Consider the following 12,602-nt stretch of genomic DNA (forward strand, 5'->3'; position numbering starts at 1 on the left):
AAATGTGAAGTGGCGTTTTAATGTGACACACATCTGCGTAATTATAATGTTGGTCAATCAGCTTCTGGAGAAACTACACCTGTAGGATGGATTTTTTTCCCATCGGGGCAAATATTTGTTTGAGAGCAGTAAACCACCCCTAAAGGTCTCATAATATACTCTTTTTAATCAGTTTCACACAGCTGTCAGACATCCAACTACATTTGGTATGTATGGCCCCAAAGTGATATGTGGCTCCTGAACTTCAGCTATCCAAAAGTCACACACATGAGCTCCAGGCTATTTCTGTGCCAGTACCTTTAAATGCTAATGAGCTCCATCTGCCAAGTGCTTTGCCTGTTACACACCCCTCTCAGGGAGAGGATGTGGCTAGTGGTAGCATGGGCTAATGTTTACAGTCAATGTATTGCTATGACTCCCCATATCAGGGGAGAGGGCAGTGTTGTGCAGATGGACTGCATTTCGTAGTTTGCGGGCTGTAATGTTGATGCAGGACCTGCTTGTTTTCTTTATTCCAGGAATTGACAGGCTCAGGGAGGACCACTGTATATATGTAGAGCCCAGAAAAGATGTGTTTTTTATAATATGGGAGATGCTTCTACAGTTGATGTTCAGTATTCCAAACTTGTTTCAAGACTGTATTTCCAATGAGTGGACTACGGACCTGCAGTTGACTATTAACAACTGTGGTGTCAAATGAGTCAACAGCACCAAGCACACAGTCCACCACAGCTCTCACCATGAAACCCCAACAACTAATGATGGAGGAGTAACTCGTGATAAAATTCTACAGAGGAACCCCATTTGCTCAGCTGCTGCCAGCAAGTCCTTACAGAGACAATGAGATCAGTGGCAGTAATTACCGGTAAAAGCTGCCCCTCTCTGCTGTTACTCACATTTACACAGACCACTTTGTCAAAAGAGCCACTATCATACTGACAGAACCCTCTCTTCCCACTTCCATACATCCTCGATGCACTTTTGCCATATGGTAGGAGGCTCTGTATGGTATGTTTGTGAAGTCCTCCTGAGCAACAAGATTTCTCCCCCGAGCCATTGGGACACAAGACTATTCAGACAGACTCAAAATGCTGCCCTTTTCCCGCCCTCTGACTCTAACAATTGACAAACCATATGCAGTGAAACATTTATTTATTAGCCATCACATAACAAAAACAAAAGAGAGCTCTCTAAACAATGGATTCTGAAGACAAACGACATAGAAGGACAAATTACATCCTGTATGCACTAACATGTAATCTCTACCATGTGACTGTAGTGAATGTAAAGGCATACATTGTGGTCATAACTTATTATAGCAGCTAACAATTAACTATTGTTCATGTCAGACCTTGGCTCCTCAGCTAAACAACATCTGAGTTTAGAGTGTAGGATGAATTCAATTGCATACAGAATAATACTTTTACATAGATGCTACCTACAGGTTACATTCAGCAATCTAACAGTCTTAGTAGTATGACTTACAATGGTAATATCCAGCATTTCTTCCCACTGGCAGGTGAGGTATGGGTTTCTGGCCATAACTTTTTTTTGTAGATCTGGAGAAAGCTTATGACAGGGTGCCCAGAGAGGAACTGTGGTATTGTATGAGGAAGTCTGGAGTGGCAGAGAAGTATGTTAGAGCAGTGCAGGACATGTATGAGGACTGTAAGACAGTGTTGAGGTGTGCTGTAGGTGTGACAGAGGAGTTCAAGGTGGAGGTGGGACTGCATCAGGTGGTGGAGGTGGAGGTGGGACTGCCCCTTCTTGTTCGCTATGGTGATGGACAGGCTGACAGACGAGGTTAGACAGGAATCTCCATGGACTATGATGTTTGCAGATGACATTGTGATCTGTAGTGAGAGCAGGGAACAGGTGGAGGAGAAGCTAGAGAGGTGGAGGTTTGTCCTGGAAAGGAGAGGAATGAAGGTTAGCCGCAGTAAGACAGAGTACATGTGTGTGAATGAGAGGGACCCAAGTGGAATAGTGAGGTTACAGGGAGAAGAGATCAAGAAGGTGGAGGATTTTAAGTACTTAGGGTCAACAGTCCAGAGCAATGGAGAGTGTGGAAAAGAGGTGAAGAAGCGTGTCCAGGCAGGATGGAACGGATGGAGAAAAGTGTCAGGTGTGATGTGTGATAGAAGAGTTTCAGCTAAAATGAAAGGAAAGGTGTACAAAACTGTGGTGAGACCAGCGATGTTGTTTGGTTAGAGACAGTGTCACTGAGGAAAAGACAGGAGACAGAGCTGGAGGTAGCAGAGATGAAGATGCTGAGATTCTCTCTGGGAGTGACCAGGATGGATAGGATCAGGAATGAGTACATCAGAGGAACAGCACATGTTAGAGGTTTTAGAGATAAAGTCAGAGAGGCTATACTGAGATGATTTGGACATGTCCAGAGGAGAGATAGTGAATATATTGGTAGGATGCTGAGTTTTGAACTGTCAGGCAGGAGGCCTAGAGGGAGACCAAAGAGGAGGTTTATGGCTGTGGTGAAAGAGGACATGAAGGTAGTTGGTGTGAGAGAAGAGGATGGCGAGCCCTGAGGGGAAAAGACGAAAGGAAAAGAAGATTCTTACCTATATTCTTCCATTCTTCCAATGTTTCTGTACACCCACCTAAGAAGACTTGTACAGTGCTGTGTATCTCTGATACTGTATATCCTAACATGTTAATTGCTTTTATCAATGTGAGTTTGTCAGTTTTAGTCCTATTTACATCCTTTGATAGACCCAATATAACTTATTATAACTCACCATGTAAGAGGTATGTATTATTTATGACCCAATAAAACAAAACTACGGACATTTCAACAGCCTTAGCTCATTCTGTATTGTGCTAAAATAGGCTGGTAATCATTGTGTCACACATCCAGGAACTTGTGAGTTAATATTGTCATTTAGAACATATTAGCACAGTGATGGAGGATTTAATGTCACACTAAGCATAGAATTACCTTTCTTTAGACTTTAAAAGAAATAAAGTTAATAAGAAGTTTGTCGAAAATTATAGCACATCGCTTTCCATCTAAAGCTACAGAGAGGAACTGAGTGAGCAAAAGATTAAGACGACTATAACTTACACTTCAAAATCCAAGAACATTTGTATAAGAATAACAGTGGAACCACTATACATAATTCACACATTAAAAAAAACAACAACAACAATATACAGTGGTACCTCTACTTACCAAATTAATTGGTTTCGGAAGAAATTACCTAAGCAGAAAATTTCGTAAGTAGAGACGCGTTTTCCATGCAAATGCCCTAATCCTTTTCAAGCCCCCCAAAATTCCAACATAAGTGTTTTATAAAGCACAATAATACATTAAAACATGTAACAAATACATGTTCCGATTACATTATTACACAATAAATGAGAGTTGTGCATAATGTAAAAAACAAATAGACTAAAGAATAAAAATGATAGTCATTTACCTTTTAACTGCTGTCCCCATTGTTTTTTGCCCTCTTTGGTTCATATGCTCCTATCTCACCATGCCGAACAACAGAGTGAATTCCAGTCCTCCTTCTGAACTTCTCCAACCACCAAAGGGATGTCTTAAACTCCTAAAACTTCCTTTTGTTTTAATAACATGGCGATTGTAGATGCATTACGGCCATATTCTTTGGCGAGATCAACCAAACGCATCCCTTTGCCATGCTTTTCTATCATCTCTTGCTTTGTTTGTTCGTCTTTTCTTTTCCTCTTTTCTCCGTCACTTTCTTGGGGTCCATAGCTAATGACGAGCACCCTGCATAAACACCGATCTAGCTACACACAGAGGTCCCTCTTCGCCAATGGGATGCCAAGAAGATACTAGGTAATAGCCAATGGCAGAGCAGCTATGAGAATGTTGCGTTCAGGAACCTGTGGGAGCTGCGAGTATCAGCCGATACTGTATTTTTACTTTACGTAAGTCGACATTTCTTTCGTAACTAGAGGCAGTATTTTTCTGCTGAGAAATTTCTTACGTAGAAAATTTCGTAAGTAGAGACATTCGTAAGTAGAGGTATCACTGTACATCAATTCAAGGTTGTGTTATCAGTAACTGACTCGTTTAATAACAGTGTTTAGCACAGTCACGTCAATGCAACATCACAACAAAATCACACACCAATCTAACTTGGCATACAGTACTTCAAAATACAGATTGTAACACTATACGAGCACAGATATGCAGTTAATTATTTGTAACATTGATATTAACACAGTTATATCAACAGAAAGCTCATGTTGTGACAGATCATAAATAATTAAACATTGATAGAATGCTCCTCAGTCTCTAAATAAATTAAAATGCAGAAACAATGTGAAATACTGACAAGGCAACAAGAAAAACCACAGGTCACACAAGTGGGATTACACACACACACACACACACACACACACACACACACACACACACACACACACACACACACACACACACGCACGCACAGAAAGATAAAGACAAAGATGCATTCATTCATCTTGTCGAAGACCTGGTAACCATAATCGTCTCGCCTTTAGCCACGTGTTCAATCTATGGGTCAGAGGTGTTGCTGGAGCACATCCCAGCTCATCACAGGGCCACACATAGAGACAGACAATCACACTCACAGTTATGGAGAATTTGAGACAGAACACAGAAAGAAATCACACCCATTACCTTCTTGCAGTGAGACAACAGCACGACCTACTGCACCACCGTGCTGCCTAGTTAAAATGTTATTCCCTTGTACAGTGTAGCACTGCTGAGATAATATCTGAGACTGAAGATATCTAGTTGTAGTGATTGATCACACAGAGTTTACAAATAAAACTTAAGAATGACTGTTTTCCACCACAGATTGTTGTTCAACTGAAAATATGTTCACAAAAATATATGACATCAGAACTATCTGAACCTTATCATATAAAAAACTCCTTTTGTACTAAATACTTTTGTACATGGTTTTGGAAAATTATTTCATAAATTTGCTTCAAGCTTTGATTCAATTCTTTGGCAATAGTGAGGCAATCAGTATTATCAACAGTTTTCTTTTGTACAAGGCACCCATCTTCAAAACACTTCTAACGCAGAGCTGAGGTCAGCATCCTTGAACCCTCGAAGGGCCAATTGGACCTGGTTTCCATGGATATCAATAAATAAACACAAATACATTTTGACGTCTAAAATGAAGTTACCGCTGTACACATGTTTTTTTTTAACCTTTAGATAGATAGATAGATAGATAGATAGATAGATACTTTATTAATCCCGGAGGAAATTATATACGCTTTGTATATAGCGCTACATTTACGCTTTACGCTTTGTTTAAACAACTATAGTGTGTTTTTTCTGAAATACATGAAGTGCTACGGACGAAATGTAATTTTATTTACGTAATAAACATATTTTGAACATTTTAGCATATGTTTCAAATGAACAAAAAAGCTGAACTTAAATTATCCATGTAACAAACAAAAAAGTACTGTGAGTCGTCATCATTATGTTGCCATTGGTTTTTTGGAGCATATTAGTGGAGGGTTGACCTGAATTTAAAAAAAAAAAAAAAACAGGATAAAAAGGGCACTATGTCACTGAACAATGAAAAATAAATATTTTGAAAAAAATCTGCATAATTATTTTACCTGGTTAAAGGGACTTACAGTATACTCCTACTGACTTTTGGCAAGTGTGAGATATGTTTTGAGTGACAAAAAAAATAATAAAACAACAACATATGATGTCATTGTAATGGACCACGGTAATCTTCCAATTTACAACTACAATATAAAAAAATTGAACTAATCAAAAAAATAATAATAAATTACTTTTATATTTTATTTTCCCAAGCCACAAAGATGAAAGGATGAAAAAGCCGCATGTGGCCCGGACCCATGGGTTGCCGACCCGTGGTTTAGAAAATACTAAATTCATGGTACATATACATAAAGTATCTTTATATTTCAATGATGCGCGTATATATCTTACCCTGGTTTGAGCACTGAGTCACAATACATCCAACTGTGCCCTGGGCACATCTATGTAACAGTGTAACCTAGGGTGCATTCACACTTGGGGAGTTTGTGTAGATTTTTTTTCTGACTTTCATCATTACTGTGTTTCTTTTGCATAACAACCATTTCTAACCCTTGATCTGAAAGATGTTTCTCAGAGTGAACCACCACACACCCAATCTGTGAATTTCTGTTCACCCCTGCTGTGTCGTTAAATTTACTGGTGTTATGTACTCGATTTCTCATTTCCAAGAAAAGATAATTGTGATTTCTAGAATCATCTCTGAAGTCAGTACTTCTGCACGCTACTTGTACGGACCTATTTTTCCTACCCAATCTCGTCATTCTCCTCCAAGGCCGACATTGCATGACACAACAGCAAGGTCTGGACTTGAAGACTGCCTTGAACCCCCTCTTGAAGTTGTCATTATAGTAGCCGTAGATAATGGGGTTGATACTGGAGTTAGAGAAAGCCAGCCAGTGGGCAAGAGGGAAGATGTAGCTTGTAAGGAAGTCCAGCTGGTCTCGGTCCAAGCCTGCGTAGTCGGCCATTATCATGAGGGTCCAGAGAGGCAACCAGGACAGCATGAAAAGCAAAGCCACCAGGACGAGTACTTTTATTACCTTGACCTTTTTCAGAGGTATGATTTGCTGACGACTCCTTCTATCCCCTATGGTATTTCGCATCTGTGGCTTTTTGCTTGCAACCACAGACAACCAGAGTTTGATTCCAATGCTCCCATACATCAGTGTCATGATGGCGAGAGGTAGCAGGTAGATGTGCAAAAACAGAACCACTGTGTAGATCTTTCTCATCTGAGGTTTGTCAAAGTTTTCATAGCACATGTAAAGGGGATATGTGTGGTTGAAGTTATCTTTGTACACTGTGTAATGAAATGGAACCTTCTCCACAGTAAGTGCTACAGCAGCGGGACACATTATCGCCACTGCTAGTATCCAAATTAACACGATGACTGCCTTTGCATAAAGCACAGATGGCTTGGGCTGTAGAGGGTACACAATACACTGAAACCTGCAATAGGAAAAAAACAACACTGCCATTCATTAGGCATATGGTTAACATGTACTGTATATATTTTGGTGTGAAAGAGTATGAGATATCAAATATTGCCTGTCACCTATAATGAATGAAGGACTTATGTAGTCAATCTACAACTATTTGTAGTATAATGCATTTTAGTTTTTTTTAAAGTTTTTTAAAAGGAAGCAAATAGGTATTGATGACCTGTATGACTAATTTAATAAACGTATCATTTAAAACTTGAACTTTGTGATCATTCAAGTTGCTTTTGTTTTATGTTAACTTTAATTGTTATGTTTGAAAATCTACTGGTCCCATATTTTCACACCATTTGCCTGTACATTCACATGTCGTTATATGTTGGGGTTCTTTTAAATTAACAAATGACAATTCTGATCTTTCTAGACATGTTTCAAAGTATTTTTTTAATCAATTTAAAAATAGTTAATTTTAAAAAGGATTGAAGTCAAGCAAGATTTTCTAAATCAGAATCATGATACTGTGGTGTTAGGCTGACATATCTTACATTTTTCAAAATTTATATATATACACATCCATAAAATATATACACGTACATACAATATATATACATATATACAGTATATATATGTATATACATATGTATATAAAATATTGCGTGTTATATGTATGTATATGTATATATATAATGTATATTTAATATATATACATATTTATATACAGTATATTTGTGTTTTATATTTTGAGTGACATGTCTGAGGTATTTTACTTGTTTGAAATGTTTGTTTCCTGCTAATTATCAAATGTTATCATGGAAACCCAGCTGGTGAACTTGGTAAATATGTATGAAGACTGCTGGACAAATCACGACAACTAAACCTATCAATGTGTCTTTGTGACAAAGATGAAATCACCATTACACCATTAATGTGTTTTTGGTGAAAACACATTAACTGTAAACAAGGTTGGTTATCACTTGTCGTGTTTTAAAAATTTCAAGGGACGTTATGCAATGTCATGAAGTCCTTGGCTGAGTGGGTACACTCAACAGTCAGTCACACAACAAATACACTAAAATGCAGCAAAATGTAGAAGTAATGCTATCAATTGGAACCTTCATTCAATTGAGTGGGATCTGCCTATGAGTTAGCCATTGAACCATCATCTGAGTAACTGGAATTTCAGAAACACAGAGTTCACTAACCTTCCGACAGCAATAGCCACCAGGGTGAACACTGATGCAGAAACAGACACTCCCTGGACAAAGCCACTCATTTTGCACACAGCACTGGAAAATGGCCAACCTGTTGAAAAGAAAAAAGAAAAACATTAAAAACTAATGCTGGAAGCTAGCATACGGTGACATTTTGTCACTTTGTTAAGATTTCTGGAACTCTTTCATGTTGAAATTGTGATAATAATGCGGGAGGAAGTAGGAGACCCTTCGACATTCAGGACCTGTCCCTTCACACCTTACTTCCTTTTTTTCACTTGATCGTGGTCTTACGATGCTACAGCACAAATGAAGGCTTCAAATATCATTGGCTTGAATATGGTAGTACTATAATGCTATATACGTTTAGCAGATGGATGGCAAATTAAATAAGACTAATTACACTATAAGATAATGCTGAGAAATTATGAAATGCTCACATGATGATTGCCAATTAAATCAATATATAGTGCGCCCTCGCGCATTTGCGCAACAACGCTCGCGACTTCATCTCATTGCGGATTTTTGGTAAGCAGTCACGTGATACGGCACGCGCATTCTATTGGCTGTCAGCATCTGGAAGTCCGCTCTGTTCCATGAGTGTCGGACTTACGTGAAACACAAAAATGCTTTATGCAATCAGTAAGAGTGTGAGAAAAGGTAATACAGACAGAGGGTGGTTTAATATCAGTTTGGGGAGGGTCATAAATTTTTAAATTACCGTAAGTAGTAAGATAAATAGTTCATCGCTAGATCACGGAATTTGTTAATCAAGCGTGGTTCCTGGAACACATTAACCGCGAGGAAAGAGGGCACACTGTATTCCCATATTGCTGCAATATTTTCTGTAAAAATAACTCTTCCATGGTGAGTCTTTGTCCTATCAGCTGTCAGAAGAAGCCCACACCTGCCCAGTCCGGAGACAAATGACGTAGAAGTAATCACTGAGATGAGCAGCAGGCACGCCTCCAATGGCTGTTGGCCAGAGGCGACCTGTTTATGATTAACTATTTAAAGAGCCCATCCAGAAGTGCCACAAGAAAAATTACAATCACTAAATAAAGTTTCATTACTCAACACTTTAACGAAGAACAAATTCACATTTTATGCTCAATACAGTAAAATGTTACCAAATTGTTTCTTCTTTTACTTCATCTTTGAAAGCAGAGAAGAAGAAGAAAAAGAAGAAGAAAAAGAAAAAGATTTTGATTTTTAAAAGTACATTTATTCATAAAAGCCAAATTGCAAGATCACGTTGACACAAAATCCAAAAGAGATTCAAACAAAAAGGAATTCACATCAAAAACATTCCTGAACGAAGAAAACTAACATTTATAAAACTAAAAACAGAGGCTATAGTGTCCATGTTGAATATGCTCCATTCATATTAAAAGTACGGGACTTAAAACACGAAAAAGAAGATTGATTTTTAAAATCACGTTTATTCATAAAAGTTGAAATGCAAGATAGTCACACTGACACAAAATCCAAAACAGATTCACGCAAACAGGAACTCACATTTCAAAAACAAGTACTGTAATATGAAATGTTGGCACTTAAACAAAATATAAGCCTGAATTAAATCAACCACTGACTGAACACAAGTTTCTCACTCAACACATGAACATACACTTTTAACACTTTTGACACATTATACTGTAGGTTTGTAAATGTGTCTAAATCATTCATAGCTCTGAAATAGTTAAGATCGATTCTGATTCTTACCTGACACAATCTTCTTAAAACGGCTTCTGCACTGCAGTCAGACAAGCCTTCAATCTTTTTCCATCTGCTTAGATATATCGACATTTTTGCTTGGCCCAGAAGAAAGTTTAGAATCTGCCAATCTTTTTTTTTTTTTTCATTCTTCCTGCGTTTCAAACCAATAATGTAACATGTAATAACATGTTTGTCGAGAACACGACCGAATGAGAGAAAGATTCTCTCTAAAAACAGGAACAGATTGCAGAGTCTCTGTCAGTCTAGGAAGCAGTGAAAAACAGTTTCTCTGCGAGAACAGAATGAACAATTTTCCGACATATTTGGATTCAAACTCAAAATAAAACTGATGACCGTGTAAAATCCTCCATTTGTGCCAGCACCATTGGTGGGGGACCTTATGTTGCTGGAATGAATCCAGGCGGTGATTTTTTCAACGCAGGACAGCCGGTGACACAACATAGATGCACTAAACTATTTATAATGAACACCTCGACCTCTACTTTCTCTAAAACATTTTTCCAGTTCTTCTCCATAATAGTCTGTTCTCCCAGATACTCTCCAAGGTATTTTAACCCGTTTCGTTTCCATTGGAGTCTATCTGGGAGTCTGATCTCGTCCAGCCTACCTCTCACAATAAGAGCTTTTCTTTTCGCCCAGTTGACTTTGGCGGAGGAGATGTCTCTAAAAAGTTGTGCAGCGCGTTCCAAAAAGCTTACATCATGCTGGTCCTTGATTGCGACAACAACATCAGCAGCATATGCAGACATCTTAAAACCACAAGAAGAACCAGGAAAACTAAAACCAGAGAGGTCTGCTCTCAGCTGGTTCAAAAAAGGTTCCAGTGCCAGAGAGTAGATCATCCCTGAGAGAGGGCAGCCCTGTCTCACGCGCCTTTGGATCTTAAAATGACCACTTAAGCCACCATTAACCTTAATTACACTCTCAAAGAAGAAGAAGAGAAATGGAAAAGAAGGGGTAAATGGGTGGGAAGAATGACTTCAGTGCCACAGCTACACTATTATATCAATCAATTTCAATCTGGTACAGATCCACTGCTTTTGTATAACTTGGCCAATACACAATGGAGCATCTGTAAATGTGTTACTGGCTCTTAACACATTTACACAGCTCCAAAGAAAGAAGGGACTTATGACTGGTATTACCTGTGATGAGGTTGTCCACCAATGTCGTAGGGATACAAAAGATGCCCACCAGTAGGTCACTTATAGCCAGGTTGAGGATGAAGAGGTTGATGACTGTATGCATATGTCTGTTTTCCACTACAATGACACACATTAGGATGTTTCCCACCACACAAAGTAGGAAGATGATTAAGTAGGCCAGGATGTAGCTGGCAGCCACAAGAAGGGAATGCTGATAGTAGGGGGAGATGGTAATGTTTGTGGCATTTGTGACACCATGTAGGCTGATGTTCATGACAGCTGCTGTAGTGATGGATCCCTCCATCTCCTCCTTGCCCATGTCCTCCAGAATCTCCATCCTAAAATTCAGAAAAAATCTACATTTTAAGAATTCAACTTCCAGTACATACATTACTAAAACCTCATACATTGCTTGACATTTAAACAAAACATTCAGCATATGTTTCAGGTTTTAGTCAGGAAATAAGATTCGGGATAGAAAAGCTGTGTCAGTTGTTATAGTAGATTACTGAAAAATAAGTACATGACAACAATACGTGGATTTCTACATTTGTCAGAGTTATGTGTAGGAGGCTTGTGTAAAGACAGGCCTGGTATTTAAAAAGATATGCTGCCAGAGGCACAAAAACACTACTACTACTACTACTACTACTACTACTAATAATAATAATAATAATAATAATAATAAGCATAATTTCGCCTATTGTAAGAAGTTCCTATAAATAATTTCTGTATTCGTTCTCATAATATCCTCTAAAAGTAATGAGCATTTCATAATATATAAGAAACAGCATACATTCCCTGCAAAAGGCCACCCCATGTGGATAACTAAAAGTCGAAGTGCTCTGGGAAAAAAGCATACTTGACAGGGAGACGACACCTGTGGTGATGTGCAGACACATTACAGCATGAGTGACACATTGCTCATGAGGAATGTGGTCTCTAATGAAATCTAGATTAAAAAAGATTTCACAGCCTCTTTAGCCAACCCTTTTTTTTTTTTTTACTGCTGAGGTACAAACAGTTACACACCTAAAAACACAGGCTAATCTTTTTAACCATTCATTCATTCATCTTCTGCTGCTTTATCCGCCGTAGCGGGTCACAGGGAGCTGGAGCCTATCTCAGCTGGCATAGGGCGTGAGGGGGGGGACACTCCGGGCACGACGCCAGTGCACCGTGGAGCCACACACAATTACAGACAACCGTGCACACACACACTCCTACGGGAAATTTGGGACCGGCCAATCAACCTGAGGCACATGCTTTTGGAGGTGGGAGGAAGCCGGAGAACCCAGAGAGAACTCACGCAGACATGGGGAGAGCATGCAAACTCCACACAGAGCGGGACTCGAACCCGGAACCGCCGTGTTGTGAGGCGACAATGCTACCCACCGCACAACCGTGCCGCACACAATAAAATCTTAATCTCCAAAGTTGCATTGCAAATAATGAATTGTTTGCACTGGATAAACATCCTTTGAAGAGGATGTAATAA

General features: G+C 38.9%; 1 protein-coding gene across 1 annotated transcript; it reads right to left on the reverse strand.

Moving 5' to 3' along the window:
* Nucleotides 1-2,945: 2,945 nt before the first annotated feature.
* Nucleotides 2,946-11,441, reverse strand: npffr1l2 (neuropeptide FF receptor 1 like 2). The gene is made up of 3 exons (XM_068311968.1): nucleotides 11,105-11,441; nucleotides 8,211-8,310; nucleotides 2,946-7,018 (listed from the first exon to the last, which is right to left on the reverse strand). Exons 1-3 carry the CDS (start codon nucleotides 11,439-11,441, stop codon nucleotides 6,010-6,012), a joined length of 1,446 nt encoding a protein of 481 aa, XP_068168069.1. The 3' UTR covers nucleotides 2,946-6,009.
* Nucleotides 11,442-12,602: the final 1,161 nt, after the last annotated feature.

The sequence above is a fragment of the Antennarius striatus genome, chromosome 3, assembly GCF_040054535.1.
Source record: "Antennarius striatus isolate MH-2024 chromosome 3, ASM4005453v1, whole genome shotgun sequence".
NCBI classification, from domain to species: Eukaryota; Metazoa; Chordata; class Actinopteri; order Lophiiformes; family Antennariidae; genus Antennarius; species Antennarius striatus.

What these genes read in the sequence shown, in the direction of transcription:
- npffr1l2 (XM_068311968.1), bottom strand. Translation starts at nt 11,441, where the DNA reads ATGGAGATTCTGGAGGACATGGGCAAGGAGGAGATGGAGGGATCCATC. An exon ending in GGTGGACAACCTCATCACAG is followed by an intron (nt 8,311 to 11,104) that starts GTAATACCAGTC and finishes TCTTTTCAACAG; the next exon opens with GTTGGCCATTTTCCAGTGCT. An exon ending in GTGGCTATTGCTGTCGGAAG is followed by an intron (nt 7,019 to 8,210) that starts GTTAGTGAACTC and finishes TTCCTATTGCAG; the next exon opens with GTTTCAGTGTATTGTGTACC.